Here is a 27,948-nt window from a genome sequence, read left to right as displayed (position 1 = left end):
AAGACACCCGAGGACACCAAAACCTGCATTCCTGTACCCGTGAAAATCTACGAAAGCAAACACCCCCTCTACAGTATTTATAGGAACTCAAACATTGAGATCCCGCTCTGTTCCAGTAACAAGAAGCCGAAAGCACCAGCCTGAAGATGACGAGTGAGACCTCGTCGAAACGTCGCCTAGACACCCCAACTTTTACACGGGAAGACACCCGAGGACACCAAAACCTGCATATATATATATATATATATATGCATATATATATATATATATATATATATGTGAGGGTGTTTCTCTATCTCGATGGCTTCCATGATTATTCTCTTGTGGTGATGTTCCGCTCACAACATGAACAAGCGTGACGACACATCCCGCTTGCCAGACATCTGGAAATTAGCCCTCCCCACAAAAACTGACACCAGATCCAGAGGCACACAGAACGCCAACACCAATCAACCACACCAGACCCAAACCCAGACCCTCTCCACAGATGAATTACTGACACCATCCAGTAGCCAATCCATGGTGGCACCTCCGGATGCTGCACCCCCCTGCAATCCCTACACAGATCTGGCTGACACAAGCCACAAAACCACAGCTCGCCCCTATACACGAAGCCAAGCCAAAGCACAACTAAGTGCAATACAGCCATCTTCTCAGGAAAACTCTTCACAAAGTTCAAGAGGTCAAGACACAAAGACTTTAGCAACTAATCCACACCTAATGACCCACCTAAGTGGTACTCAGGATATCACTCAAGAAATCACTCAAGGTATCTCTCAAGTAATTAAGGAACAAAAGAAGAAAAGGCACACTAGCCTGGGAACTTCCTCTCTGCCCAGAACATTGGAGGCTAGACACCACACCCCCTCTACAGTATTTATAGGAACTCAAACATTGAGATCCCGCTCTGTTCCAGTAACAAGAAGCCGAAAGCACCAGCCTGAAGATGACGAGTGAGACCTCGTCGAAACGTCGCCTAGACACCCCAACTTTTACACGGGAAGACACCCGAGGACACCAAAACCTGCATTCCTGTACCCGTGAAAATCTACGAAAGCATATATATATATATATATACAGAAATCTATTATCATGGGACATGACATGTGCTTAAAAGTAGCTATTGTTTCCACTTCCTGGATTGCATGTGGGTGAGTGTTACCAACTGAGAAGGCCTGCTTTCTAGATATCACAAGGTGACATTCCACTGATCATAGTATAGTCAGCAAAGCCTCCTCTGAAGATCTTAGTGATCAGCCAGGTATGTTGGCCTGCTAGGTATCCTGGTCCTAAGTTGTTTAGAGCTTGAACATGGCTCAGTAGCTAATCGGCAGCTGTAAGAAACGTTCTCATATATTTATTTGGATCAGCTACACCAAGGTGCTGACTTCAATATTACCTAGTAAAACATGGCTCTATATCTACATATTCTCAAACTGTCTATTATATTCTGGTCTTGCAACTAACAAAGGGAGACAGTGACAATGCCTTGACAAAAGTACCTGCCATGTAAACTGACATCCCAGGAAAGAGGCAGAGCACCAAAGTGACAGCCTCTCCAAGTATGTCTAGGATGCTGAAGCTAACGTCATCAATTGCAGCAAAATAGCTGTGTTGCAGAAAATATAAGGAATTTTCCCTGACAAAATAAAAGTCAAAATGCTTCTGGGGAATAACTTTTAATTCATAGTTGTAATTGAAAGTCTTGCATTGTTTCTAAATTGCTCTGCTGATGATTTCATTTCCCAGAAGGTGAAAGATGCAAAAAGAGGGTCATATCTTTTGGGTCTTGTCCTCACCAACAGGGAAGAATTGATCAATGAAGTGAAAGTACAGAGAACCTTGGGAGGAAGTGATACACAAGCAAGGGAAATCTGAGTGTAGTTGAACATACATTCTGGACTTTAAGGAGGCTCATTTCAAAAAGCTAACAGAACTACTAGGTGAAGTCCAATGGTCAAAATCACTCAAAGAGATAGGAGTCCAAGATGGATGGGAGTTTCTTAAAGGTTAACTATTGAAGGCACAAAGGCTGGCAATTCCAACAAGAAAGAAAAGTGGGAGGCACCAAAATAAACCGCATAAAAAGCTTACAGATGAGCTGTGTTGGAAGAAGGGACTATATAAGAAATGAAAGAAAGCAGAAATCACAAAGGAAGAGTGTACAAGAGTAGCCAATAGTTGCAGGGAGAAGGTTGGGTGAGGCAAAGCTCAGCGGGACATCCACTGACTCACCTGTAGATGTAAAGGAGTTGTGTGTCATCAGCATATTTCTGACTGCATACTCCAAAACTCCAGTTAACCCCAGACAGCAGTTTCTTGTAGATGTTGAACTGCACACCCGAGGAACCCCGCATTGAAGGCTCCACAGGGCTGAAGAGCACTCCCCAAGCATCACCCTCGGGGGGGGGGGGACCTCCAAATAGGACTGGAACCACCACAAAATGGTGCCACCCACCCCTAACTTAGACAGCCACTCCAGAAGGATACCATGGTTGATGATATCAAAAGAGGTCTGAGAGGTTGAAGAGAATTAACAGGCACATATTTACCTCTCTCTCTCCCAACAGAGGTCATCACATAGGGTGACGAAAGCAATTTCTGTTCCGAAACCAGGCCAAAACCCTGATTGAAATGAAAATCAAGAAAATCCATTTCCCCCAACAGCATTTTCACAAAATATATTGGGTCTAAATGAAATATTAGATACCGTATTTTCCGTGTATAAGACTAGGTTCACCCCCCCAAAAAAATAATGTCCAAAATTTGGGGGCATCTTATACATAGATCCCCCCCTTTTCTTAAATCGGAGTCCCCCCCCAATGTCTTATAGATGGTGGCGTCTTATAGATGGAAAAATACGGTACTTTCAATAGGTGATATCCAATGAAGTCATGCTCTGAGCAGACCCATCAATGGACTTATTGCTTTACTCAAACTTTGGATATTGGAGTGTGTGTGTGGTTTGTTGTTTAAAGCTCTTACAAAACCATGTTTTCCACAGTGTATTCTGAAGTCATTTTTAAAGTAGGGTTTTCAAGAAACATCCTCCACAGAGGGTGATAAATGCACATTTCATAAGTATTTACAGGAAGGAATGTTTTTTCCTGCAAATGCTGGACTGATTCAAACATTCAGAGGATGATAGATGGTATTATATATGTAGGGAGATGAACTCTTCTGTGCTGCCTTTGGTGGCAATGCCCCCTGCATACAGGGGTGCAGCGTCTGCGATCACCACCTGGGGCAGACACACACCCACCAGAGCCCGCTGCTTCTGCACTGTGGCTGCCTTGTAGCATTGGGCTGTCATGCGAGGAAGCTGCCTCCACAGCTCCCTTGTGCACCAGGTCCCAGCGTTGGAGAGGGGTGCTGCCTCAGGCTTGACTTTGGGGTGGAGCTGCAGCCGGCTCATAGTGTTGGGCCACCATCTGAGGAAGCTGCCTCTGCAGTTCCCTCTAGCGTTGGAGAGGGGCAGCAACACTGCCAGTTTCTCCCGGGTCACCCAGGTCAGGCCTGACCCAGGAGTGGAGCTGTGGCCAGCTGATGGCTGCGCCCTCCCTCTTCTATTCAGATGGCCCAGGGCAGCCCTAGGGAGAAGGAGCCAGTGCTACCGCTGCCCCAGCCCCAAAGGGTGGGCCCAGGCATGACTTCTCTCAATGAGGAAACCTGTTGTGGGGGCACCTAGGTGTGCCCCCTTAAAAAATGCACCCAGGTGCCCCCCCCCGGCTATGCCGCTGCCTGAAATTGTGGCTCAACGCTTGTATTTGCACCATGGCTAATGTTTCAATATCTCATTATTTGTAGACAATAGATAATCAATAACTATGCTTAGGATATAGCATGCTCTAGTTTTGAACCAGTAGAGCTTAAGTGATCTGAACTGATGGCTGGAGTCTGGGACTTAGGGCTGATTCTCACAATATGACTGCCACGTGGTTGTGTCTGCGTGGAAGATGCTAATTTGATGTAGACCCCATTGCTGTCTTCAAGTGCTTTGGAGTTCTGTATGTCAGCTGGGGACAAACCATAGGACTGGATTGGAAAATCTCTCATCCTCCAGATGATGCTAGATTCCAAATCCCAGGAGCCCCAGCCCATGAAGCTGACAATCAAGGATGATGAACATCTGGAGAACATGGGTCCACCCATCCCTGCCATAGAATGTGTCCATTGGTTTCATGCCCTGTTTGTGAGCTTCCCAGAAAGAAACTACAGGCCTACATGGAGCTTGGTTTGATCTATACATATCTCCTTTTGTACAGGTGAAACTTCAGCACAGAAAAAGCAAACAAATCCTGGAATTCCCGTGTGTCCAAGATTTTTCAGATGCTGAAGGAAGCACAGTGGCTGAACTTCCAGTTCTCACAGCTGGCTGCAACTTTTTAGCAGGTTTGTTAATTGCCACACAGATTTGTTTGCTTGTTTATTTCATTTGAAGCATTTTTACCTCACTCTTCAGCCAAAAGGGCACTCAGAGCTGCTTTCATCAGATTTGTAACACACACACACACACACACACACACACACACACACGTCCCTGCAGACTTAAAGATTTAAAATACACAACAAAAAAAGGAAAATGGGAAGAGTAGGGAAGAGGAAAATAAGAAAACACTGACACCAATTTCCTCAGTGGTGCTTCTGATCAGCTGGAATAGAAACAATTCAGGGAGAGGAGAAGTCCTATGGAGCAGATCTCTCAGCAGAGCCAATGGGGTGGCCCTGCATCTCATGCTTTCCTCTGTTACAGCCTGAAGAAAGGCTGCTGCTGGTGACACATGAGAATTGGCAAAGTCAGAAAAGGGAAAATCTTATAGTTCTGCTTATTTTACTGTGCAACATTTAGCTAAAATTACCATTCACAGGCTGGGAATAGCTCAGTAAGTCCTCAGTACGCAGAGTGGATACTAATGCCAGCATTGTAAATCCATGTAAAAGCCACTTCTTCTGTTGCTCTATGACCAGTAGACTTGCCACTTGTGAAGATCCACACACACACAAACAAGTTATTCAAGGAAGAAGAGCTAGAAGAGGAGAAGATGCTCTTGTGTATAATCCCTGACCGCCAAGAGGGCTTAGCAATGCTGCAGGAAATGTCTGCAGCATGTCTTTTTTCACTACTATCCCACAAGGACAACCTCATTTCTCACTCACACACTCATCCTCCAGACCAGCACATGGCCAGCACACTCATATGCACACACCCTGCCTTTTTGCCTGGGAGTGATAAGGGGCTTCCAGAAAGGCTCTTAGGGTAGCAGCCAACTTAGAGCAGACCTACTGAAATTAATGGACCTACCTTTCTCCTGCTTATTAATTTCAGTGTGCCTACTGTGAGCAAAACTTAGTTACATGCCACCCTTAGTATTGTAAAAAGTGCTCAGGAACCAATCCCAAGGCTTCCTCCCTGAGGTCCTACCAGTTGCTGTGCAAACTGAGGCCCACCCAGCAGTCTCCTAATAAAAGGATAGTGCTATTAACTTGTATGTGTTTATAGAGTGAGAGTCAATACCTCTTGTTTTTTCTGCAGTTAAACAGTATGTTCTGTACATCTCAACGGACTCCTCCCCAGAATCAGGAACAGACTCAGATGTGTACATCACTTTGAAAGGATCCATGGGAGACACTGGCAAGAGGAAATTAGTTAGGAATGGAAAGGACATTTTCGCCAAGGGGAAGGTAGGTTGCCAGGTGTACTGTCTTGCAACAATACCTGTTTTGTAATGCTTTGCATTACAGAAACTACAGATGCACAGTGGCATACGAAGGGGGGGCAGAGGGAGCGGGCCACCCTGGGTGCCACCCAGGAGGTGTGTGACACGATGGGCCACTGCCTCCCCCCAGGTGTGGAGCAGCGATGTGTGCACCCGCAGTCAGTATGGGCACCGCTTGCTGCATCTGTATGGGCTGATGCTCGCACAGCATCCGTACAGGCTGTTACACATACACAGCCCAATCAGGTTGCCGCTCACGCACGGGCATCCGTACGGGCTGGCACTCGCGCATGGCATCCGTATGGCTGCCACTCACACGGTGTCGGATCAGGCTGCCGCGCGTGTGCAATCCAATTGGGCTGCCCAGCGGTACACCCTGACCCTCAGCATACATCGAGATGTTTTGGATTATTATTATAATTATAAAATTTATTACCTTACCTTCAGCAGGTTCTGGGGCAGGTTACAACAATTTAAAATTCAGAATGAAAAAACAATTATAGGAATACAATGGATCCTGAAAACACACATTCAGATTGGAATTCACATCAGCTCTAGTCTTGCTGGCTGGTACTGAGGGGAGTTGTAGTCCAAAATGTCTGGAGGGCAGACTCCTCTATAAAATTTGTCATGGCTGTATGTGAGATTATAGATTGTTTTTGTAAGGGTAAACCTGCTCTTTACTACTGGTGGATTACGTATAGTAGAAAGCATTCCCCTACATGCAAAGGAGAATGAATCACATTCTACCAAGCAGTTGCTTTCCTAATTAGATGTCATGAGAGAGGTCTTTGCCTGTGTAATTATACCACGGCTTTAAATTGTGGTAATATATTATTTTCTTTATTGCATGCACTTTTATTTTCATCTCCTTCTGCTGCCTTCAAGCTTCTAAAAGATTCAGCTTCTCACGAAGAAAACTACCTTGAGCAATACTTTACATATGCAGACAATATTATAAAATAAAATTATTACCTGCAATTTAATGAGTACTTTCAATAGGATAATTTTGTCTCTTTCTTGGTATTTCTTAAAATATACCGGTGATGGGTGGATCGTAAGCTCATGAAGCCACAAACCCCTTTCTTCAACATTAGGATACTAAACCAGTTTGCTGGGCCACACCCCGGGGGATTTTTCTACTGACCTTTACAGATTCACTGTCTGTGAACATGCCAGGACATTTCCTCCTTCTTCTGGAAAAAGGCCACAATCCACAGTGGTCCTTTAGGCATGCACATGAGGTTGCAGATACCCAGTGAGATTTATGGATTTTTTTTAAAAAAAACAGGCAACCCAAAACAGCAGCCTCCACTACTCTATCACCTCGGTAACTGTTTTTGAAACTCCATTAAGCATCAAAAGCATTTTGTCATGTGACACAGGAGGAGTAGGGCTGGCTGCATTGATTTAGAAAGAAAGGCAGAAGTTCTATAGGGCACCCATAGCTAAACAGATCCTTCCATATATTATAGCCCTTGAATTGGAAGACATGGAATACTGCATGCCAATTCAGAAGTGTGCTGAAATTGTGGGTTGAATTTCAGTGCAAGGTCATGGGTTTATTTAATTAATACATTTTTCTTATACTCCCCTTTGTTACCATAAGGGAACTAAGCATGTATGTGTGTGTGTGTGTGTGTGTGTGTGTGTGTGTGCGCACACACACACACACACATACACACCATTTGTTTTCATTATTTGATAACATAATATAACATAATTTTATTATGGTCAAAGACCAGCTTGAAAAGCACAACTGGGATAGCTTTCACAAGAATAAAAAATACATTTAAAACATTGTACAACAACAGCTTAAAGATTAAAATCTGAGATAAACGCATATTTGATACAACATTGCACAGGAACTGTGAGGAGATATATAATTGGATAGAAGCATTCCTAATAAATCCTTATCAATATTGCCTGGTGTTTGCTACAGAGATCCTACAAAATTATCTCACTAAGTAAGTGTGGTTGCCTATAAAAATGTTCCATTCTCCTGACTGATTTATATGGTCAGGACTGAAAAATATCAGTCTTTAAATATGATGGGATCATTTGATCCTTGCCTTAGCTGTGATTTTTTTAAAATATGTTTACTTTTGGAAACTGTATGTTTGTATATTATGTGTGGTTTTTTTCCTTAAACTAAAAACAGAAAAGAAACTCCAGTAGAATTGACTCATTTTTAGTCAAGCAGATATGTATCTTGAGTCCCCCCCCCCTTTCTACTCTGCAGCAAGGGAACCTGGAAACAGGGAAGTGAAGGGTTTTACATTATCTCAGGTGTGGAATTTGCATGCTACACCTTAACAGTTGTTGTGACATTTTAAAATGTGCTTTGCCTAGCAATAATTTTTCCCCTGACTCTACAGTAACTGCCACTCAACGTAACCAAATTCCTGTTTAATATCATGTCAAAATATGGCATTAGCCTCATACAAATGCCACGACTGTTATAAACAGCAGATTAATGATGTAGAAATATATCAGAAAGTCTGAAATATTTAAATACATTTTCAAGATATGAGAAAACTGAGGCCCTTTGCACTGGCTGAGCATCATCTGTAATCTGAAAATTGCTTCACAAATGACAGTCAAAAATTTGATTACATTTTAGCATTCTGAAAATTACAGTTGTGTGTGACAGGACCAGGTGAAGACCTTGTTGAGCCTATGGAGCAGATGAGCAAGTCAATATATTGCTTCACATGTCTATTGGCTTGTCTGAAAAGAAACAAACAAAAAGTTGTTCATCGAGTCATTTGGCTGATTGACAGCATCTGAACAGCAGCATTATTGTTGTGTGATCCTATGTGTGTGATCCTAGTAGCTTTTTCCTACTCCAAAGGGTAAGACTCGAACCAATGGATTCAAGTTACAAGAAAGGAGAATCCAGCCAAACATCAGGGAGACCTTTCTGATAGTAAGAACTGTTGAACAGTGAGATGAACTCCCTCAGAAGGTGGTGGACTCTCCTTCCTTGGAGGTTTTTAAGCAGAGGTGGATGACCATCTGTCACAGATGCTTTAGCTTAGATTCCTGCCTTGCAGGCATTTGGACTAGATGACCCTCAGTGTCCCTTTCAACTTTACAATTCTATGATTCCATTAACTGCAGTTCTTCAAATAGCATAAACCAGCAGCACAAAAACCAGGCAGATGCTGCTGCAGCTGCAGGCCAGGATTAGAGAGGAGTGTGGCTTGGGAAGAATCCTGAGGCACAAATCGAGAGGCTTGAAGAGCCACGTTCAGCCTCTGGGCCTGAACTTTTGTACTTCTCTTATAGGGAGTACAACCCCATCCAACAAAGGCTATGCACTTTGCGCAAATCAGCAGAAACCCTCCATTACCTCCATCTTTCCTGGATTAAGCTTCAACTTGTTCGCCTATCTGCATCTGACAGAGTTCAAAACCACCAGTCCCCTCCTGCGATCAGATGAGAAAGAGAAAAGAGAGACAGAGCTGGCTATCACCAGCATCCAGACAACACTTCAGATTAAATCAGATTAAATCTTGGGGAAACCTTGCCTAGCAGTTTCATTATGTACAAACTGAAACCCTGCAGTCCCAAAGGCCAGAGTAGCAGTCCCCCAGCAGCAGCATCTGGGATGTGCTCTCCCAAAACTGAGCTATTGACCACAGCAACTGAAGTGCAAGGCCCCGCTATTATTATTATTATTATTATTATTATTATTATTATTATTATGCCCTATCTTTTTCAGTGTCAGGACCCCCCCCCCCAATGAGTAAGCTTCCTGAGAAATCCAAAAGATTTCAAATAACTAAGTAATCAATAAAGCTTAATGTGCTTTCTCCGGCAACAATTTATCCATTTCAGCAGCCCTCTTCCATATAATTGTAGCAGCTTGTGCTGGCACAGTGACTTTCCACAGGAGTAGTTCTTGCACTTACGGTCACCACTTGTGGATATTTCCCAGCAACCCCTGCCAAAGAGGATGTAACATGTATATAAGCCCTCTAGCCTGTGTATTTGAGGCAATGCCTATTGTAAAGTAAAGGTTACAGGTCTCTGCGACTCTGGTTTTCTACCAAAAGCAAATAAAGCTATATTTATTCTAGTGACAATAACATAGATTGCATTTCCCCCTAGATTATTTTTCTGTTGTAGTCATTCCAGTTTTCTTTATTGGCTTTCTTTAAATCAATAACTTTATTCATGTGTTTCTTATTTATAGATCACAGCTGCACAGAGCTAAGAATGGGGGCATGTTTTTAGCCCAGCTCCATATAATGTATGCAGGCTACACCAGTTTCTGTTTATACCATTTTTAGTCTAGCATCCATATAGGAACGACTCCCAAGAACACAGGCTTCAGTTCCAACTTTTTCTCAAGATACACATTTCCCTTTTGGTCACACAAATCTTACACTCCCAATGTTGCATCTTTTTTTTTCAGTAGCCATATGTCACATGTGGTTGTGTGGACACAAAAACCAATGCACAAGTTCCTGCTCACAACCTGATTGCAATGAGCCCCTCTTCATGAGCAGGAGTTCATGCATTAAATTTTCTGTTCCCACAACCACACGTGGTATGTGGCTACTGAAAGGCAAAGACATGATGGCCAGGTGTGGCTAAAAACACACCCCTGCTCCTTGCTTATTCCCTCAATGTGATCAATGTGACGTGTTAATAGGACTAATGTTACTCTTACTTTTAGCAAAATCTTGTTTTAAACTCATTAGTACCGTCTGAAATAAATTCAAATCCTTACTTTTTCAATATTAAGTAGGGTATTTCTTTTTTTTAAAAAAAAAAATGGTTCTCCTGTTTCTTCATCTTATCTATATTGTTTTCTATCATTTGGATGTCAAAGGGTGTTAAATGCAAATCCTTATAGAGGAAAAATATATATCAGAATTTGTTAAAGGGGAAGATTGGCAAGTACTAGCCATTTGTGGGATCCTTTTACTGCTATTTCTATTCATAGACGTCCCAGTTTTCAAATTAAGGACGATGCTCTTTATGCCACTTCCACCAGACTCCATCTCTGTAATTCTATTTTAGGGAATAAAGTATCTCCAAAAGAAAGAGGGGAATAATCAGGCCACAAACTAGGAGTTATGAATCTCAGCTTTAAATATATTTTTTTTAAAAAAATCCAAGCCTGGCTATAACAGTTTCCTTTAGCTTCTAGGGAAGTATTTAAAATTGAAAGTGGGGATTATGGAAAATGAGTAGAAATTAAGGGCTATGGGAAGCAATTGACATTCAAGACCTGCAGATGAGGGGTATGGTGTGCCTGATTCTTCATTTCCATTTTTTGCTGGGAATATTTTTGCTAACTAACCATCAAATCTGAACTACCGGTACTGAAGATATGTGATTGATGTTTATGCAAAGACTGTTTATTTTGAATCTGTTGCTGATAAGACAGCTACTTGCTGCCATGAACAGAAAGAGGAAGCTTTCGGAGCTGACATTGATAAATGCGGGATAAAGCCAACTCAGGTTAAAGAAAGTTGATTGGCATTTTCAGAACATGAGGCTTTGGGAAACATTTCTGTGCATTAAGGTGATGTGTGGTACATTAAGGGTATCACAAAAAATATGGAGTTTATAAGAGTGGAAATGAAAATATGAAAGGGCTTGCTGTGATTTTTAAGGGAATTTGCTTGCTTTCTAAGACAGAACAATTGAAATTTCAGTTTGGGACTTCTCTCTGTGACCAAGAAGATAAAACACATATGATTTCAACAAGAGAAGCAGCAGGACATCTTTTAAAACTTATTGCTTCCCCCCCTTTAAGATATCTTTTGTACTCCAACTTTCCTTCAATAGGTCCAAGGTGGCTTACAACTGAAGGCAAGTCCATAATGAAATCTTTAAACTGTAAAACAGCAAAATGAATGAAACTAGCAGTAAAACAGTGGAAGAGAATTCATATTAATCCTCTATGTCTGTCACATAGATGACAAATGATATGATACCAGACAAATATCTCACATTTCATTGCTGGGGTTTCAGACAGACCATAGCAGGTGGGAGCAGCTCAGCCAGTGTGGTGGAGTTGCGCAAATAGCCTCCTGGTTGCAGCATCACTGCCACTTTCCAGGAGCGGAAGGTGCAAGATCACAGAGAGACCTGGACTATGCAGTCACAGTGGCTGTAGTGCTGGATTGGCTTTGCTATCATGCCCACGCAGCCCCAACCTCACCATCATCTTGTCCCTTTTGGTAAGCAGCAATGATGCCACTACCAAGAGGCTATTTCTTCTGTTCTACCCCAGCAATTGAGCTGCACCTGCCAGCAGTACCACTTAGCTGACTGCACTGTGTTTCATTTTATTGGCCTTCATCTTGCCCATTTCTATTTCTAGTGGTAAATTAGTCCAAGAGAATGTTATGCAGCAAATTTATCTTTCAGTGCCAAGATGTTTTCAAGGTGATGGTTACAGTTTAAACAATAAATCGAAGGGATTTTGCAATGTGCAAATTTCTCTAAATATTAAACTGCAGTCCATGACCTGCTCATTGACAAGTGGTACAATTGACCTTAATAGGTGACTAACTCCAAATAAGACCAATTTATGTAGCAGAAGCATAGTTCTTATAGTTATTAGTGTTTGTGTAAATCTGTCTTTGTAAATTGTCCCTCAGTTCTGCGTAACCCTTAACAATTGGATATGTGTATGCAGCCTAAGCAATGAATGTGACCCCAAGTCATGTGTTTGCAGATTCTTATTCTTTTCTATCCACAGAGGTCCATTGATTTCATTGGATCGTACCAATTCATTCTGTTTGGAAGTCAATGTATTCTAATTTAGTTTTGCTCTGTGAGTGAATTGGGTTTCCCAAGTCTCCTCATTAGTGTCTGTCAGCATTAAATAATAAAACACTAAGCTTTGGTGTCCTTTTGCTTTTAGATGCTTGGCAGTTTCATTTTATGATGTTCCAGCCTAACTATTCTGTTTATTAAGACCTCTGAATGTTAATTGTGATCCCTCCAGGTGGATGTTTTTCAAGTGGAAGCCATAGATATTGGAACGCTATCTGATCTGCTTGTGGAAAAAGGAAAAGGCTCTGATTGGCACCTTGAGAAGATTATTGTGAAGGAGCCAAAGTTTTCAGGAAAGGAGATACTTTTTATGGCTCAAACATGGCTGAGAGACAGAACTGATAGGAAAAGATGTGCCTCAGTAACTCTGACTGGTACAGGTCAGTATTGTTTGAGACATTACTTATTTTGCTGAGAATCTCCTTCAGAACTGCAGACCATGCCACTTTTTCTATTTATTATAAGCCTGTTATAACAGAAAGCACACCATGCAGAATCTTTGCTTACCACAGCAATGGCCCTGGCCAGCTTAGCAGTTAGAATAAAGAATATTAATAAACTATTAGAACTTGCAACCAAATGGCATACAATTTTTATGGGAATTTTCTGTCACTGATTTCCTGTCATTTCTCTGCAAGCCATCCAGTTCTAAACCACTGGTTGAGTTACTGTAATGGCATGGAATGTTCACAGCCATTCCACCTACAGTATGAGAAGAAGCACCATTAATCTGATTGCTGATTAAACTAGCGGCTGCTAGTGGTAGGTGCTTTTTTCCCCCCTCTCTTCAGTTTGCCTTGGATTTTCCAGGCTTGAACTCTGGAAATAACTCAGTTTTCTTACTCAGAGTTTGAAACCTCCTTTGTGTTACCTGAGGCAGGGAAGACCCTGCCAGCATGCTAAACCAGTCCTGGGAAGCTGACTGGAGTCTTTCAAGCCCACAGCAAAATTCGTTAATTTCACCCCAGTAATCATTTCCCAAGTCTTTAGGAATAATGTTAAATAAAACATTTTAAAATAAATTGTAAAGGGATAGGAAAACTGCGGCCTGCAAGATGTTGTAGGACTCCCATTGGTCCCAGCCAGCATAGATAATGGTGAGGAATGATGGCAATCATAGTGAGTGCTGCAATGTCTGGAGGGCCTCAGGTTCCCCATCTATGATATAGACATTCAAGGTTATCTAGACATTCTTATGCAAAACTAATGCAGCCTTCCATCTTGTTTTAATTAGAAATACAGGAAAGGAGAAGCACCACTGCCTCACTGTTACAAAAGCAAGAGATGAAATCAGGTATTTTACTTCACTGCAGCTGTGTCAATCAGAATTCTATCTCCAACAATATCATATTTCTATCAAAAGTGTGTGTGTGTGTGTGTGTGTGTGTGTGTGTGTACACACACATACACCATATTTTGGGACTTGCTCTAAATTTGCAATCTTTTGGGGTCTCTATAAAAAGTGAAAAAATTAAAATAATAAATTATTAATTACCTATGAACCTGTTGGTTGTTCTAAAAGACATAACACTCTTTGATGATGAAGGGATCATATTGCATTCATTGACAGTGGCACAATTAGCTATTAGCTAGAGATGGGGAAAGATCAGTTCACCATCCACTGGTGATCAACGGATGAGAGGGTGGAGCACAGCTCATATTGCTGAATTTGCCAAAATAGTGAAAGTAAGAGAGGGAAGATGGCAAAATGAGCTGTATAAAATAGAAAAGGAAATCCTTAATATATTACTGGATGATATGCTAAATGACATTGTACAGTACAATGATGATCACTACAGGGTGTAATTTGATCAGTTCTGATTTTATAACAAGCACTTTCATTCAATGCCAGACAGAAAGTATTTTCTTTGTTATGCAGTTATGGTTTTTCATTTAAACTTTTGTGTTTCTTTCGTATTTTAAAATGTGAAACTATTTTCTATGCAATTCCATGAAATACTGTAAGTGAACTGTCAATCTTTTCATAAAGCTTCTAAACCAAATATAATTTGAAAATTAGAACGAACGAAGAAAAAAAGAAGGTTCTGGATGCAAATCTCAAATAGAAGTCAATTATGTATCCCTGGAGTGGCTTACTCTAGAAAGAATCAATTAAGCTAATTTTTTTCTTTTCCTTTCATCTTTTTATCTTGTTTGTTTGTTTTTATCCAACTCTATTTGAGAATATTTAGTCTTAAATGCTATCATTATCGGTTTCTGTACATGTAGATAAATATATACTATTGTTTATAATATATATAATGCATTTGTCTGTTTGTCAGTTACTATTTATTATCGTATTATTTTTCAAGTATTGTTAATTCCTCTCTAATATCTCAAAGTTAATACTACTACTACTACTACTATTAATAATAATAAATATAAGCCTTCTCTAGAATCAAAGAATTGTAGAGATGGAAGGGGCCAACCCTCTAGAATGCAGGAGTCTTTTGCTCAACATGGGGCTTGAACCCAACAACTCTGAGATTAAGAGTCTTATGCTCTACAGAATGAGCGATCCCTTCATGAAATAATTGGTTTAAACAAGTCCATAACTTTTTAGCCTACTAGTTACAGATAGGTAGCCTTAGTATCTGAAGAAGTGTGCATGCACACGAAAGAACTGACTTAGTTGGTCTTTAAGGTGCTACTGGAAGGAATTTTTTTTTGTTTTTAGCCTACTGTTTTCTTTCCCATTGGTTTTATTTACAAAAACTTGTTTAGTCTTCTCATAATGTTATTCAATTTTATTTTTTCAGAAGGTTCATGGAAGATTTATTTCACTGAATGTCATGAAAATTCATCAAAAGAATTTAAGACGTCTTGGGGAAACATTTCTAAACTTGTTTTGGTATTTTATGGGTGCAATGGCAAATCTGAACCAATTTCCTTGGAGGATAAAGTAGGAGATCAAGCTGAGGACCAAGTAACATATGATGTAAAATAATGTATACTTGTTATCATCTTTGCCAATGTTTTTTGTAGATGAGCTTTTTATAGGCTTAATTTAGCAGCTACATACTTCTGCATAGGTTAAGTTGCTAACAAACCAACTCTATTGCAGGGGTGAAGGACCTATTAAAATGGCCTGTCTGAGGATTCCGGTGAATCCCAATGGTTTTATGGTAGCACTTGGGGATTTTCTTGGCAATATGGTAGGAATTACGTTTAAGCAAAGCCAGGTGTGCCCCCTGGTTTTCCTCAGAGCTTTGGGCAATGAAACTGGAAGGATATTGACTAGAGCAATACTGGCAGAAAACTTGTGGTGAATCAAGCAGGCAACAGCCCAGTTTGAACGTACTCCATGGCAGTGTAGTTGCCAAACAAATTGTTTTCCTCCAACACCATTGCATCTGTGCAGAGTTATCCAACATAATTGTTTCAGGTGATCAAAGGTTTATTTGGGGGTAATTCCCCAGAGAGGAATGATTTCACATCCCTTGTTGGCCTGCTTGCAAGACACTTTACATATAAAATCACTAATTTTCATTCTTACTTGAATGAATGTGCTGGTTCTTCTGTGACTTCATCATCGGCTCCCTCTTTTTCTCTGGATTCTTTTTTGGCATGTATTACATGAGGAAGTCGATAGTTTCCTTGGAGATAGGCGACCCACTGGCTTTACTCTAGTCTGTTGCCCAGCCTGTCTAATAAAAGCAGCCAGAGAGGAAGTGGCCAAGTGGGTTATTGTTGTGGTTAATGCCTCTCTTCAGCATGGCATGAAACCATCGGGCCTCAAGGAGACAGTGGTTATACCACCCTCTCAAGAAAAGTCCTCTCAAGACCCAATGGTGTTTGGCCAACCCCAAATATTCCTTTTGTGAGCATAGTGTTGGAACAAGGGATAGTGTCTCTGCTCCAGGTTTTCCTAGATAGAACTGATGTTTTAGACCCATTGCAGCCTGGCTTCTGCCCTGGTTGTGGGACTGAAATGACTTTGTTCATCTTGGTAGGTGACCTCAGCCAAAAATTAGACAGGAGGAATATATCCCTGTTGGGGTCACCAGATCCAAAGCCATCCTTTCCCCCTGACGTACCCCCGGGACGGGAAAGTAAAGTACACCAGTCCTAGAGCTGCCATACTTATTTTTTCTCCAGTTGCCCTTCCCCCAACATCCACTGCAGCAGCAGGAGACTGGCAGGGTTGTATGGTGGAAGAATTGCCAGCTCTTCCACCATTAACTTCCATCCCCACCACCAAAGGATTCCTCTGCTTGTTAGTGATACTATAGTCCCATTGAAATCAATGTGATTTAAGATATGCCTAACTTATCCCATTGATTTCAGTGGGGATAAGGCATGACTGCATCTGTATCTAGCCTGTGTGTCCTCATCACCATACTGACGGTTTACTTTGCAAAGCCAGTAAGTAAATTTAGCTGTTTAGTGGGGAGAAGGAAGACTGGGCTCTGAGAGGAAGAATCTCAAAACAATCTATATTGGCCATTTGTGCTCCTTCTGAGGTCTGCAGGGATGTACAATGCTTAAGAAAATAGCATATCAAAATGTCCTTTAAAGCCAACAGAATCACTCAAAAGATCAACTTGCCGTGTTGTTTATTTCTAGGTGTATTTCCCAGCTGATTTGGGAATGCTCTATAAAGTGACGTTTGGGCTTCATCACTTGGGAGAAAGCATATCCCAGTTGTTTCATCATTGTAAAATGCAGAACACAGGAACCCTGGACACCTTTAGTCTCTCCATAAATAAAACACTTCCTCTTCTTAATGGAGACCAATGGATTGAATTCCCTGTAGAGTGGCCATTAAGGGAAGCACTTTCCGGTAGGTATATATTGGCATCAGGCATAGAAGAAAGACCTCTGTTATTACAATTCAAACCAAGATAAGTTGCTGTAATAAAATAATATGGTTTAAGCACACATTTAAAATACTTTAAGAAAATACTTAAAGTTAGAGCAACACAAGTTATCCCTCCACTTGTGGTGGTGGGGAGAGTTGTGTGTGCACATGAAACAGACTGAGACTGTGGGTATATTAGGCCCTAATATGGACACACAGTCTCAGTCTGTCTCTCATGTGTGAACAACCCCCCCAACACAAAAAAATGGAGAATTTGTCTAACAATTAGAGTTACGAGCTTTGATTGGTTTAATTGTAGGTTAAATGTTAAAGGAACATTATCATTTATTGGGCTGAGAATTAAGAGTAGGTTTGATTTCTGTAGTTATGCTGATTCTGACATATTAAAGTAAAAAAAGATAGCATTGCCTTCTAACTAAGGGAATAGCTTTCCCTTCACCTCTATGTTCAGCAAGGCTAGAGAATGGCTTCAGGTTTTCACCTTTCTTCTTCTCATTCCCAAACTCCAGCTATGCATAGAAGCTTATACTGTTAGAGATGCTGTCCTAATATCCAGGATCTGGGGAGACCCTGTATTCAGCATGGTCACAGTGTTCAGTTAGGCACAGAATTTCCAGGTGGAGGCATTGGCTTCTACATGGAGTGAATGTAAGGAAATAAAGGAAAAATGCTTGAAACTCACTCTTAGGCTGTGTACACATTCTGGCTCCAAGGCAGCCTCACCACTGGTGTCTGAAGTCGTGGACACCTGATGTCCACAATCCTACACAATCCTGTACTTTCTTGAGCAATACTGCTGTTTGATGTGTTTTCCCCACGAATCAGCCTCCATGCAATATGAAAATGTAAGCCACATTCACTTTTCAGTTAAGCTGAGGTGTGTGCGTTTGAGACAGACTTTACACATGTGTAGATGATAGCTTCATGAATAAGAGATAGGGGCAGTTGCAGGCCTAGGGAAACCAAACAGGCAGTATGCATCAGGTGAAAACATCTCTATCTTCTCTAGTGTGTACAGCAACATGCAAATGTGACTTGAAATGCTATGGGGGCCAGTGACCTCACTGTGTTTTCAACCATAGTTTCATCACATGAAAGAATGATGGAGATAACTTTCAAGCAGCTGTAATGAGTAGTAACTTTTCTTTATTAGATCATATATTATCTCATTTTTTCCAATATATCAAAATGATGCCTATGTTAGTTTATTTGCAATATGCACATTAGTCACTTAATTAATTTATTAATCAGTTCAAAAGCAGGTGATAAATTAACTATAGGTAAATAGATAATTGCAATAAAAGCTACACGAGAGGCATGTTTGTGTTAAATATGACATGCCTAATTTATGTACATTCCCACTAGTTTTACACTTATTTATGACACAAATTTATAATGAGCCATACTGAATCCAATAATACCACTAAATTCCACTGTTAAATGAGATCCATTGGCAGTTATGCAGATCTGGATGAGATAAGTATGCAGTGAACTACGTGGGGCATATATGAATTCTGAATCACACTTTGGAAATTTGACCCATAACACCTGAAGGGGGGTGGGGAATCTGTTTTACTCATCTATAGATATAACTCATCTATGGTGAACGTATGAACCAGAAGAGTATTTCAAAGTGAGAGGGGAAGCAGGAGATATTTTATACATAAGGGTATAATACATATTGCTACAATAACTATTTTACCTGTGGAAATTTTACCGAAGTTCAGAGCTTTCACTCACGTAAACCATCAAGCAAATATAATTAACCAAAATATTCAACTGGATACACACAACTCTTTCTGGAAAATCAAATCAATGTTAAATATGTTTTTTCTGAATATATATCATCTGTAATGCTAAATGTATATATTTAAAATCCTGATTTGAATGCACCTTGGAAACACAGTTTACATCCTGAATATTAATAGCTGGGTGCCCAAGCTAGTTCAGTCAGAGTACTTGGTTTAAGGTAATTCACTTTCTCTGAAGTCAGAGGGACCTAAGCAGCTTAAAATCTTTGTAGTGATTGGCTTGTGAATTTGACAACCCAGTACTCTTACAGTTGTAGCTCTTATCCCTGCAATATATTTGAGTTCCTAACTCTGTAAGCCAATCAACCATCTGCTGTTTCATTTTTTTCATCCAGATCTGGGCAAAGGACCGTATTCTCAAGAAGCCACTTAGTTTATTATTACAAACACCCAGGGGCCAGAGTGCATAAAGTAGTGCAGATAGATTGGCCCGAAGATCAGTTCCTTCGTGGTGTCATGAGCAGTAGTTGTGTGGCTGTTTCCGCATGTTGTCAAATCCATATTTTGTTCCACAGCACCCTCAGATTTGTCTTGCTTTTGTAGAGACTCCAAAAGTGTCGTGGCAATAATGCCATGAAAATTCATGATGATAAATCTGAATCTCGGAATGTTATAAAGCAGTTGCATGAGCTCTTCATCACATTTAGACATTCATTAAACCCACATCTTCCACAGTCATTATCTAGCATGGTGCAGTTGGTTGAGCTTCAGTTGCCCAAAATAGTAGTATAAATTACCTACCCCAGTGAATTTCTACAAAAATTAATAAGGTAAGAAAGACAGAGCATTTTGTACATTAAGGCCATGAACTAGACTGCATTCACATGGCAGTTTATTCCTTTTAAACAACGTTTCCCTGTCAAATTTTGTGTTATATATCTGAGCTTTCATATGATGCAAAAGCTACTTCTGGAACTATAGTGGAATATAGTACAAGTTTAGCACTCATTTCCATATTATTTGCAAACAGATTTTTTTCTTGAAGCAAACAACACAAAAATGAGCACTAAACTATTTACAGAATGTAAATAGAATTAGGCATTGGGGGATAGGGGCTCTTCAGCAGGATGTGTCTTCTGTATTATTCCTCAGTGAATTGCTAAGAAGTGGGAGTTGAAAAGGCCTTTGCTCCTAATCACATAGGGGTGAAGCTCAGCTAAAGGCTCATCCATACTTCCACTTGTCCCATGCTTTCTAGCGATGGGTCCAAGCAGTTTTACCTTTGCTCTACCATTTCCCCTGAAAAAACCTGCTCTTCAACACTCAACTGGAGCAGATGGCAATCTGCAGAAACCTCCATTGCCATTTGTTCCGATTCAGTGCTAAACCTTGGGTTTCCCCAGGGGAAAGTGATGGGGCAAATGAAAGTGTATATGATTGAGCCCTATGTTTTACTCAGAGTAGTCCCACTGAAGTTAGTGAACTTGACTCAGTTGGGCCATTAATTTCAGTTTGTCTACTCTGAGTAAAACCTCGTTGGATACCACCATTAAACACCTCTCTAAGGATAATTTCACACATACACAATGTTAAGACTACTATGTGGCAAATGGAAGGAAGCGAATTTATAAAGTAATGAATTACAAAATAGTTACACAAGGTGTTCTCTTGGATTTGGCTTTCCTTTCTATTTTACAGTTATTACATATGATGTAAAAGTATTCTTCAATGATGCCTCAAGCAAAATCAGCTCCATACATATGTCTCTGTGTATATACGGAACCAATGGCGACACTGAAAACAGGAAGCTTTTGTTGCCATCTCAGCTAGGAAAAGACAGGGAGGTAATTCACTTCTTCACAGATGTTTGGAATGGTCATTTACATTTGTGCCTGAAACCTATTACAGAAGTGTGTGTGTGTGTGTGTGTGTGTGTGTGTGTGTGAGAGAGAGAGAGAGAGAGAGAGAGAGAGAGAGAGAGAATAAGCTAAATATTGCTGGATTTTTTTAGTCATTTACAGGTCAGATAGATGCTGTGGATTTGGGGGAGCTACACAGAGTTACACTACTCATTGGAAGCAAATCATGTAAGTTTCTTTTATTATGAAGATACTGCTTAAGTAGCTTCTTAATATTTGTATTTACATTAGACATTAATATTAATAGCAGTAGCTGCACATGTACCAAGGCAAAGCTGCCTTTCCAACACCAGCAGGGGGCTTATTGGTTTGTTTCTGTTCTTGTTTTTATTCTGTATTTTGTGTTTTTTATCTTGTATTTTTATGTTGTGAACCTCAGAGAGTTCTACAGATGAAGGGCAGTATGCAAATTGAAATACATACATACATACATACATACATACATACATACCTGATCAGGTCTAGGGTAGGAATGCAGCTAGGACTCTGGGTGCTTTATTCATTAAGAAGCATCCTTTGTTTTGCGGAGTGACCATTATTAGAAGGAATCTATCAAAGTCCTATCAGTTTCTGAATTAGGCTCAGTGAACACCCATTTGCAAATGGGGAGAATGACCAGATCATTTTACTGTAAACAAGACTTTTCCTCTGTTTTTCTTGGTGAATAAAATCATATCAAGACTTCATTGTGCTGAACTGGCATGAAGATCATAACCACAAGCTTAAAACACTAAAGTTGAAGTCATAGTTACTTGGGAGTAAATCACATTGAACTCTTATTTTTTAGTAGGCTTGCATAGGCTTGTGGTGTAAAGTATTAAAGAAGCAGAAGTTAAAACAAGACAGAGCGCTGCATATATTCATGAAAAGCAGCTTGAAATAAAACAATTCTTTACTTATTCCTCAAGCATGTGGTTGCTGGGCCTGGCTTCAACTCCTGGTACAGAGGTAGAGCCAGGGTGCCTCTCTGTGATGGCCAACTTGCTTCTTTCAATCCTTACATTGCACAAGTGCAGAGTGACTGAACAAAAAGAATGCATTTAAACTCAACTGGGCCTCTTAAAATCAGGATGATAAAATAGTCTCAAAGTTATCATCCTAATAGGACTTGATCATGTAGGAGTGTCTGGCTCTTGGATATTTGTCCCTCAGTTTGCCCTGCTATGCCCTGCTGTATGGGGATCATGATGCAGAAGTAGGTGACTTTAACCCTTCGGCCTTTCCATGGTCTCAAACAGAATTGTCCCCACACACTTAGACATGGGCTTGCTGTTCACAATTGAACGAAAGCTCCCATTGTGGCCCAAATGTACATCTTTTCAGTGGAAGGCTGAGATGTAATAGGGTGGAGAGAACATTTATTGATATATAATATTATTATATTAGATAGTACTAGATTCAAATTAATATCTGATGTGAAGCAAATTGTTTTCATTGCTTGTTGCTTCTGCTGTAGCTTGCAAACTGGATATTAAAGCACTCCACCTGAAGGAAGCCCCAAAGAACGAACCTGTATACATATTTGAAGTGAATGAGTGAGTTTTTATATATATATAAATCACACTAAATGTTTGTTGACTTGCCTAGCATTTAGCCAATAGCATGTGACGGAATATTTATTAAATATACCTGTTAATACACGTCTGTAGAAATTAACTATATTTCTTTCTCTTTCTTTCCTTATTAAGTTCCATATTGAATTTTAACCACCACTACGTGGCTTGATCTCAATCTTTTTCTTTTTCCTTTTAGAATATTCCTTTTGGATGCTAATGAACCTGAAATAAGGAAAGAAATCCCTCTTTCTTTTATTACCAAAGAAGGCAGTAGCTCAGAAAATCTGATAGAGCATATTATTAAAGTGTACACCGGTGACAAAAGGGGAGCAGGAACTGACGCAAATGTGCATATAATTTTGTTTGGAGACAAGGACACATCTCAGTTAATTCAACTCAAGGAGTCTCTAGATCATCGAGATCCCTTTGAAAGAGCAAAGGTAAATAGTTCACTGTCTATGTTTTCCACTCTTTATATCTCGGGGCACTTTATACATTACACCTTTAGGTTTACACGTGCTACATTTAGGCGGCAGTCTTAAGTCCACCACTTACCTGGCTTACATCTGACTAAACACAATTAAGACTGTGATGCAAATGAGACAAACACCTGTTTGGATTCTACAGGTTGCCCCTCAGTCATGATTAGCTGCAGATTCCTATTGGATTGGGGCAACCCTGAGTTTGTTGCCACATGTATAGAATGTTCCTTTAAATGATCAAAACCCTCATCTGCTCCTAAGTTACAAACCTGTAAAATACTGGCCAGACTGTGACTTGATTCCACCTCATCTTGCCTACAAATGAAAGTAAGTGCTGAAGCCTTAGGTTATAAAAGGGAAAGGATTCCACTTTCCATTTAGCCTTGTTTTAGTTATCTGTCTGAAACCATCTTCACTGCTGTCTTTAGGGCATCTTCTACCTATAGATGAAAGATGCAGTTGTGGGAGGTAGTGGTGCTTCTTGGAAATGTACTATCCATGCACATAAAGTGCTGCTGCTGCCAAGAACACTGGAAGTGAAACTATATTCTGAACCAAATTGTATACCACTTGAGAGATTTGGCTGTAACTAGAGTCAAATCGCTTATCTTTATGTTTCCAAAGGTAGGTTTGGGTACCATAAACAAAAGATAAATTAAAAAAATGAAAACAAAAGGTGCTGTTTCTTCACCTGACTGGCAATTCATAATGCACTTACCAGAGAGAAAACATCTCTTGGGTTCTGAAACCAATAAAATGGCAAGAAACCTTCAAAACCTAATGTGGAAAGTACATGTTTTATGTTTTCAGGGAAGAGCTGAAAATTAGCAGCATATAACTGTACCAGAAAAGGAACAGTAACAATAATGCACTCCTCCAGCCATCCACTACCCCCTGCACACAGATAAATTTAAACCAGTCCCAGATAAGCATACTGTTTTCCAGACATAGACTTGTCACATTTTGAAAGCTGCTTCTCTTATTTTGAAGACTGACACATTCAGAATCAAAACAAAGGATGTTGGAAGGCTGCAGAAAATTGAGATTGGACATGATGGCAAAGGATTTGGTAAGTATACCTGTAGGTTTATTGCATATCCTTGTTGTCATTTATATGCATATGAATCCACACCTTCAATTTTGAAATGCCTCAAATCTCGCTCAGGAGGATGGCGCAGATGGAGTATTGGACTAGGGCTAGGCCCTGAGGGATCCAGGTTCAAGTCTCTATTGCACCATGAAGCTCACTGGGCAACTTTGGTTGGTCACTTTCACTCAATCTAATCTGCCTCACAGGGTTGTTGTGAATGTGAACTGGGAGAGAGAGCAATGTATGCCACCATAAGCTAATTTGAGGAAGGGTGGGATAGAAATGTAATAAAAAAGAATTATAACATTGCCAGAACCGATGCCACATATTATAGAGCCCTCAGAATAACATATGGCTTGACTCTCAGATATTATGTAGGGAAATCATTTGGGGGTTTTTAATCCACTTATTTTGATTTACACAAGTCTACATGACATCTATCAAGAAGAAATGTATTTTTTTGCTTATTAAGACTATTTTGCTTCCTTAAGAAAATTAATTCTCTTTACTTGTATGTCTCAAGAATTCAGTATTTTCCCCCCAGAAATTTCTCAAAATCCATTTAATTGCATGCTACTGTGTTATTAGATTACATTTTAAATTAGAGGGGGGAAGTTGAATCTGATTTCCACTATTTCTCCCCATATTGCTGCATTCTTTGCTTCATTTACTAACTTCTCAAACCAGTTTTTGGAAGAAAAAAGATAAAAAGATTTAATCACAATGTTTTCCCCATAACTGTCAGAGAATGTTCAAAGCAAACTTCAGGACACAATCAATTTTGACATGTACCAGTACATTTCAAGAACCACTACTTTTCTTCAATAAATGACCCAGCTTCACCCAGATTTCCCTCATTTATGAGTAAATGTCAGTATTTACCAGGCTGGAGTGAGGAATGTCCAGAATTGTGAGGGAATAAATTGCTTTTCGGACATTTTATGTTATGATTTATCTGAAGCTATTGCAGATATATTAACTGACTTATTTTATTCCAAGAAATCAGTGCCAATAAACAATCACTGCAGTCAGAGGATATTTTTTCTCCCCCTATACAAACTTCTGCTGTGCAGATGTCATTTGAAATGGCAGGGCACTTATTTCTGGGTACATGTCACCTGCTCTATGGCATATAATGTAGTGAGACCCGTTTTCAAATTTAACTTGAAAATATGTTTTACAGCTTGATTTGAGCTGCAGGTGGCACATCACTCTATCTACAGATGAGTAGTTAGCCTGTTATTTCAAGTGCCAGGCTACTGCATCGATCCAGAATCACATTTGTTCACAAGAAAGCACCTCAGACTTCAATTTTATGCAACAAGCTGGTTTCTCTGTCTGCAAGTTGATCAGTAAAGTACCCCAACCTGCCATTCTCACACACACACACCCCATTGTGTCTGTCCCCTAGTGACCAGTATATTTTACAGGTAAATGCCTGTCATTGATAAAACTGGATATTCTAAAAGAGAGCTAGTCAACAATGGTTGTGCCACAGGTCTTAAAATTAAAAATTACCAGACTGATATGGTCAGTGACATATTTTTCCAAGTTTACAATTAAACTGTTTATCAACCTTATTTATAGTCAGGAGTAGGCCTTGTGATTTACTGGTAAATATCATAATGTTCTGGAAGCACTGGCCATTGTAACCAAATACCTTAAGAATTAATGGTAAATGTTAACATTTGCTGAGTTTTTGACAATCACTGTCAAAATAGCCAATAATTTTTCTCATTTAGAAAATTTTCTCCAATTTTAATGTGTCGCCATGTCTTAAAAATAAATTTAGAATTATTTTCTTTGGATTTATCTGTACTCAGAAGTGAACATACTTTATTATTGTCCTTTCTTTACAGCAAGTGGCTGGTTTCTGGAAAAAGTAGAAATCACAGATGTGTCTACGAATGAATTATACTCCTTCAGTTGCAACCGGTTTGTTTCCCAGTTATTAAACTTGATCACAGCACAATCATAACCATGTCTACTCAGAAGCAAGTGCTGTTGAATTCAGTGGGGTTTACTCCCAGGCATGTGGGATTAAGATTATAGCATGAATGCTACAGATGGTTACAACTTTCAAAAATAATAGTATCAGTAAAGTGATACTATTCAAACTAGAGAAAATATGCAACTTTCAGATCTCCCACATTAAAATTCAGGGAAGACAATGTAGTTCTGTTGATGACAGTCTTCTTTCCATTTCCAAAAACAAGCAGACCAAAGGAAATGGGAAGAATCAGTATGCCCATTCTTCAGTCTACAAATAATCAAGAATTTGCTTCATTGGCCCTCAGTACTTCCCTTCAATTCCAATAAAAAAATCTGTTTCACAGATAGAAAAGAGGCAAGTCAATAATCCACAGCCTGGTTACTTAAACACATGAGAAAAGTAGAGTGGGAAATTTTCTTTTCTTTTATGTATAAACCCCAAGACAGGATCATAAAACTTAAGTATTTAACAATGCTGCTTCCATGCTCTTAGCTAGTACATGTATGGTTGCTTTGTGGTGATTTGGCAAAACACACACACCATCTAAAGCAGGGGTCATCAAACTTTTTCAGCAGGGAGCCAGCCCACTGTCCCTCAGACTTTGTGTGAGGCCAGACTATATTTTTTTGGGGGGGGGAATGAATGAATTCCTATGCCCCCACAAATAACCCAGAGATGCATTTTAAATAAAAGCACACATTCTACTCATGTAAAAACACGTTGATTCCCAGACCATCCGTAGGTCGGATTCAGAAGGCAATTGGGCCTGATCCGGCCCCCGGGCTTTAGTTTGCCTACCCATGATCTAAAGCAACTGGCTTCAGCTCCCTTGGGAGACGTCCATGCAATGGACAATTGCAGGCTTTAAGTCCATGTAAAAGATTTTACATATGTAAATGTTAGAAGCAGCATAAAGCAGTGGCAGAAGAGGGTTAATTTTAAATAGGTGCCCTATATGTCAACAACCCAGGGCAAGCTTGATTCCTGGTGTGCCAGATTTACTCCACCCAGTAAATAAATGATATTTTATGTTTATTGGTTTATTTTGAAAGGTCTCGTGCTTGTTTGTAACTTGGCCTTTCTCAGTTTTTCTTAAAGTGAGTTTAGGGATCATCCCTGGTCAATGGATCCATCTCTCTGCCTACTCCAACCTTCTCCCCCTATTTATTTTCGAATGGGCATTCCCAGATGTGGGTTTTAAGTGATGAATAACTAGTCCACTGTCAGTACAAGGTGCTACCCAGGTTCCTTAAGATTAGAAACAATTCAGTACTCATATCCTTACAGACATTTTTATTTTTATGTGTGAACCATCTCTTCCATCAGCAATGCATATTTTCTTCACCAGGTGGCTGGCTAAAGATGAAAATGATGGACGTACCGTAGTGCAGCTTTCTGTGTAATTATGCACTCCAAGAATCCTATTTGAACATGCTTTCCCTCAACATCAAGCTGATTGGGTTTATTTGTATTTTCTAATTGTGAAAGAACTATAATTATCATGAAGAAATATCAAAACAATACATCATATTTGAATACTCAAGTGAGAATGTTACCAGGAATTCTGAACACCTGTACCCAAACATGAATAAAGCAGAGATACACTGTTGCAACTTGGTTTTGTAAGTTTGTTTCCCATCATTTCACAATATTTGGGATTTGTTGTCAAAGGGCGTGGGTGGCGCTGTGGTCTAAACCACAGAGCCTAGGGCTTGCTGATCAGAAGGTCGGCTGTTCGAATCCCCATGATGGGGTGAGCTCCCATTGCTCGGTCCCAGCTCCTGCCAACCTAGCAGTTCGAAAGCACATCAAAG

General features: G+C 40.1%; 1 protein-coding gene across 4 annotated transcripts in view; it reads left to right on the top strand.

Moving 5' to 3' along the window:
* Positions 1–27,747, top strand: part of RP1 (RP1 axonemal microtubule associated) — a 183,530-nt gene extending 155,783 nt beyond the window's left edge. For all 4 annotated transcript variants that reach the window (XM_083747507.1, XM_083747509.1, XM_083747508.1 and 1 more), the window contains 13 exons: positions 4,266–4,392; positions 5,534–5,682; positions 12,694–12,901; positions 13,756–13,815; positions 15,281–15,459; positions 17,088–17,304; positions 20,793–20,938; positions 21,106–21,181; positions 22,470–22,548; positions 22,766–23,009; positions 24,042–24,120; positions 26,001–26,076; positions 27,483–27,747. In XM_083747507.1, the coding sequence (XP_083603633.1) occupies positions 4,266–4,392; positions 5,534–5,682; positions 12,694–12,901; positions 13,756–13,815; positions 15,281–15,459; positions 17,088–17,304; positions 20,793–20,938; positions 21,106–21,181; positions 22,470–22,548; positions 22,766–23,009; positions 24,042–24,120; positions 26,001–26,076; positions 27,483–27,537 (1,695 nt within the window). In that variant the 3' untranslated portion in view covers positions 27,538–27,747. The remainder of the gene's footprint in view (positions 1–4,265; positions 4,393–5,533; positions 5,683–12,693; positions 12,902–13,755; positions 13,816–15,280; positions 15,460–17,087; positions 17,305–20,792; positions 20,939–21,105; positions 21,182–22,469; positions 22,549–22,765; positions 23,010–24,041; positions 24,121–26,000; positions 26,077–27,482) is intronic.
* The last annotated feature ends 201 nt before the right edge of the window (positions 27,748–27,948 follow it).

The sequence above is a fragment of the Podarcis gaigeae genome (genome assembly GCF_964106915.1).
Source record: "Podarcis gaigeae genome assembly, chromosome: 7".
Lineage (NCBI taxonomy): Eukaryota > Metazoa > Chordata > Lepidosauria > Squamata > Lacertidae > Podarcis > Podarcis gaigeae.
The sequence above is the reverse complement of the archived record's forward strand: the minus strand, read 5'-3'. Positions and strand labels throughout refer to the sequence as shown.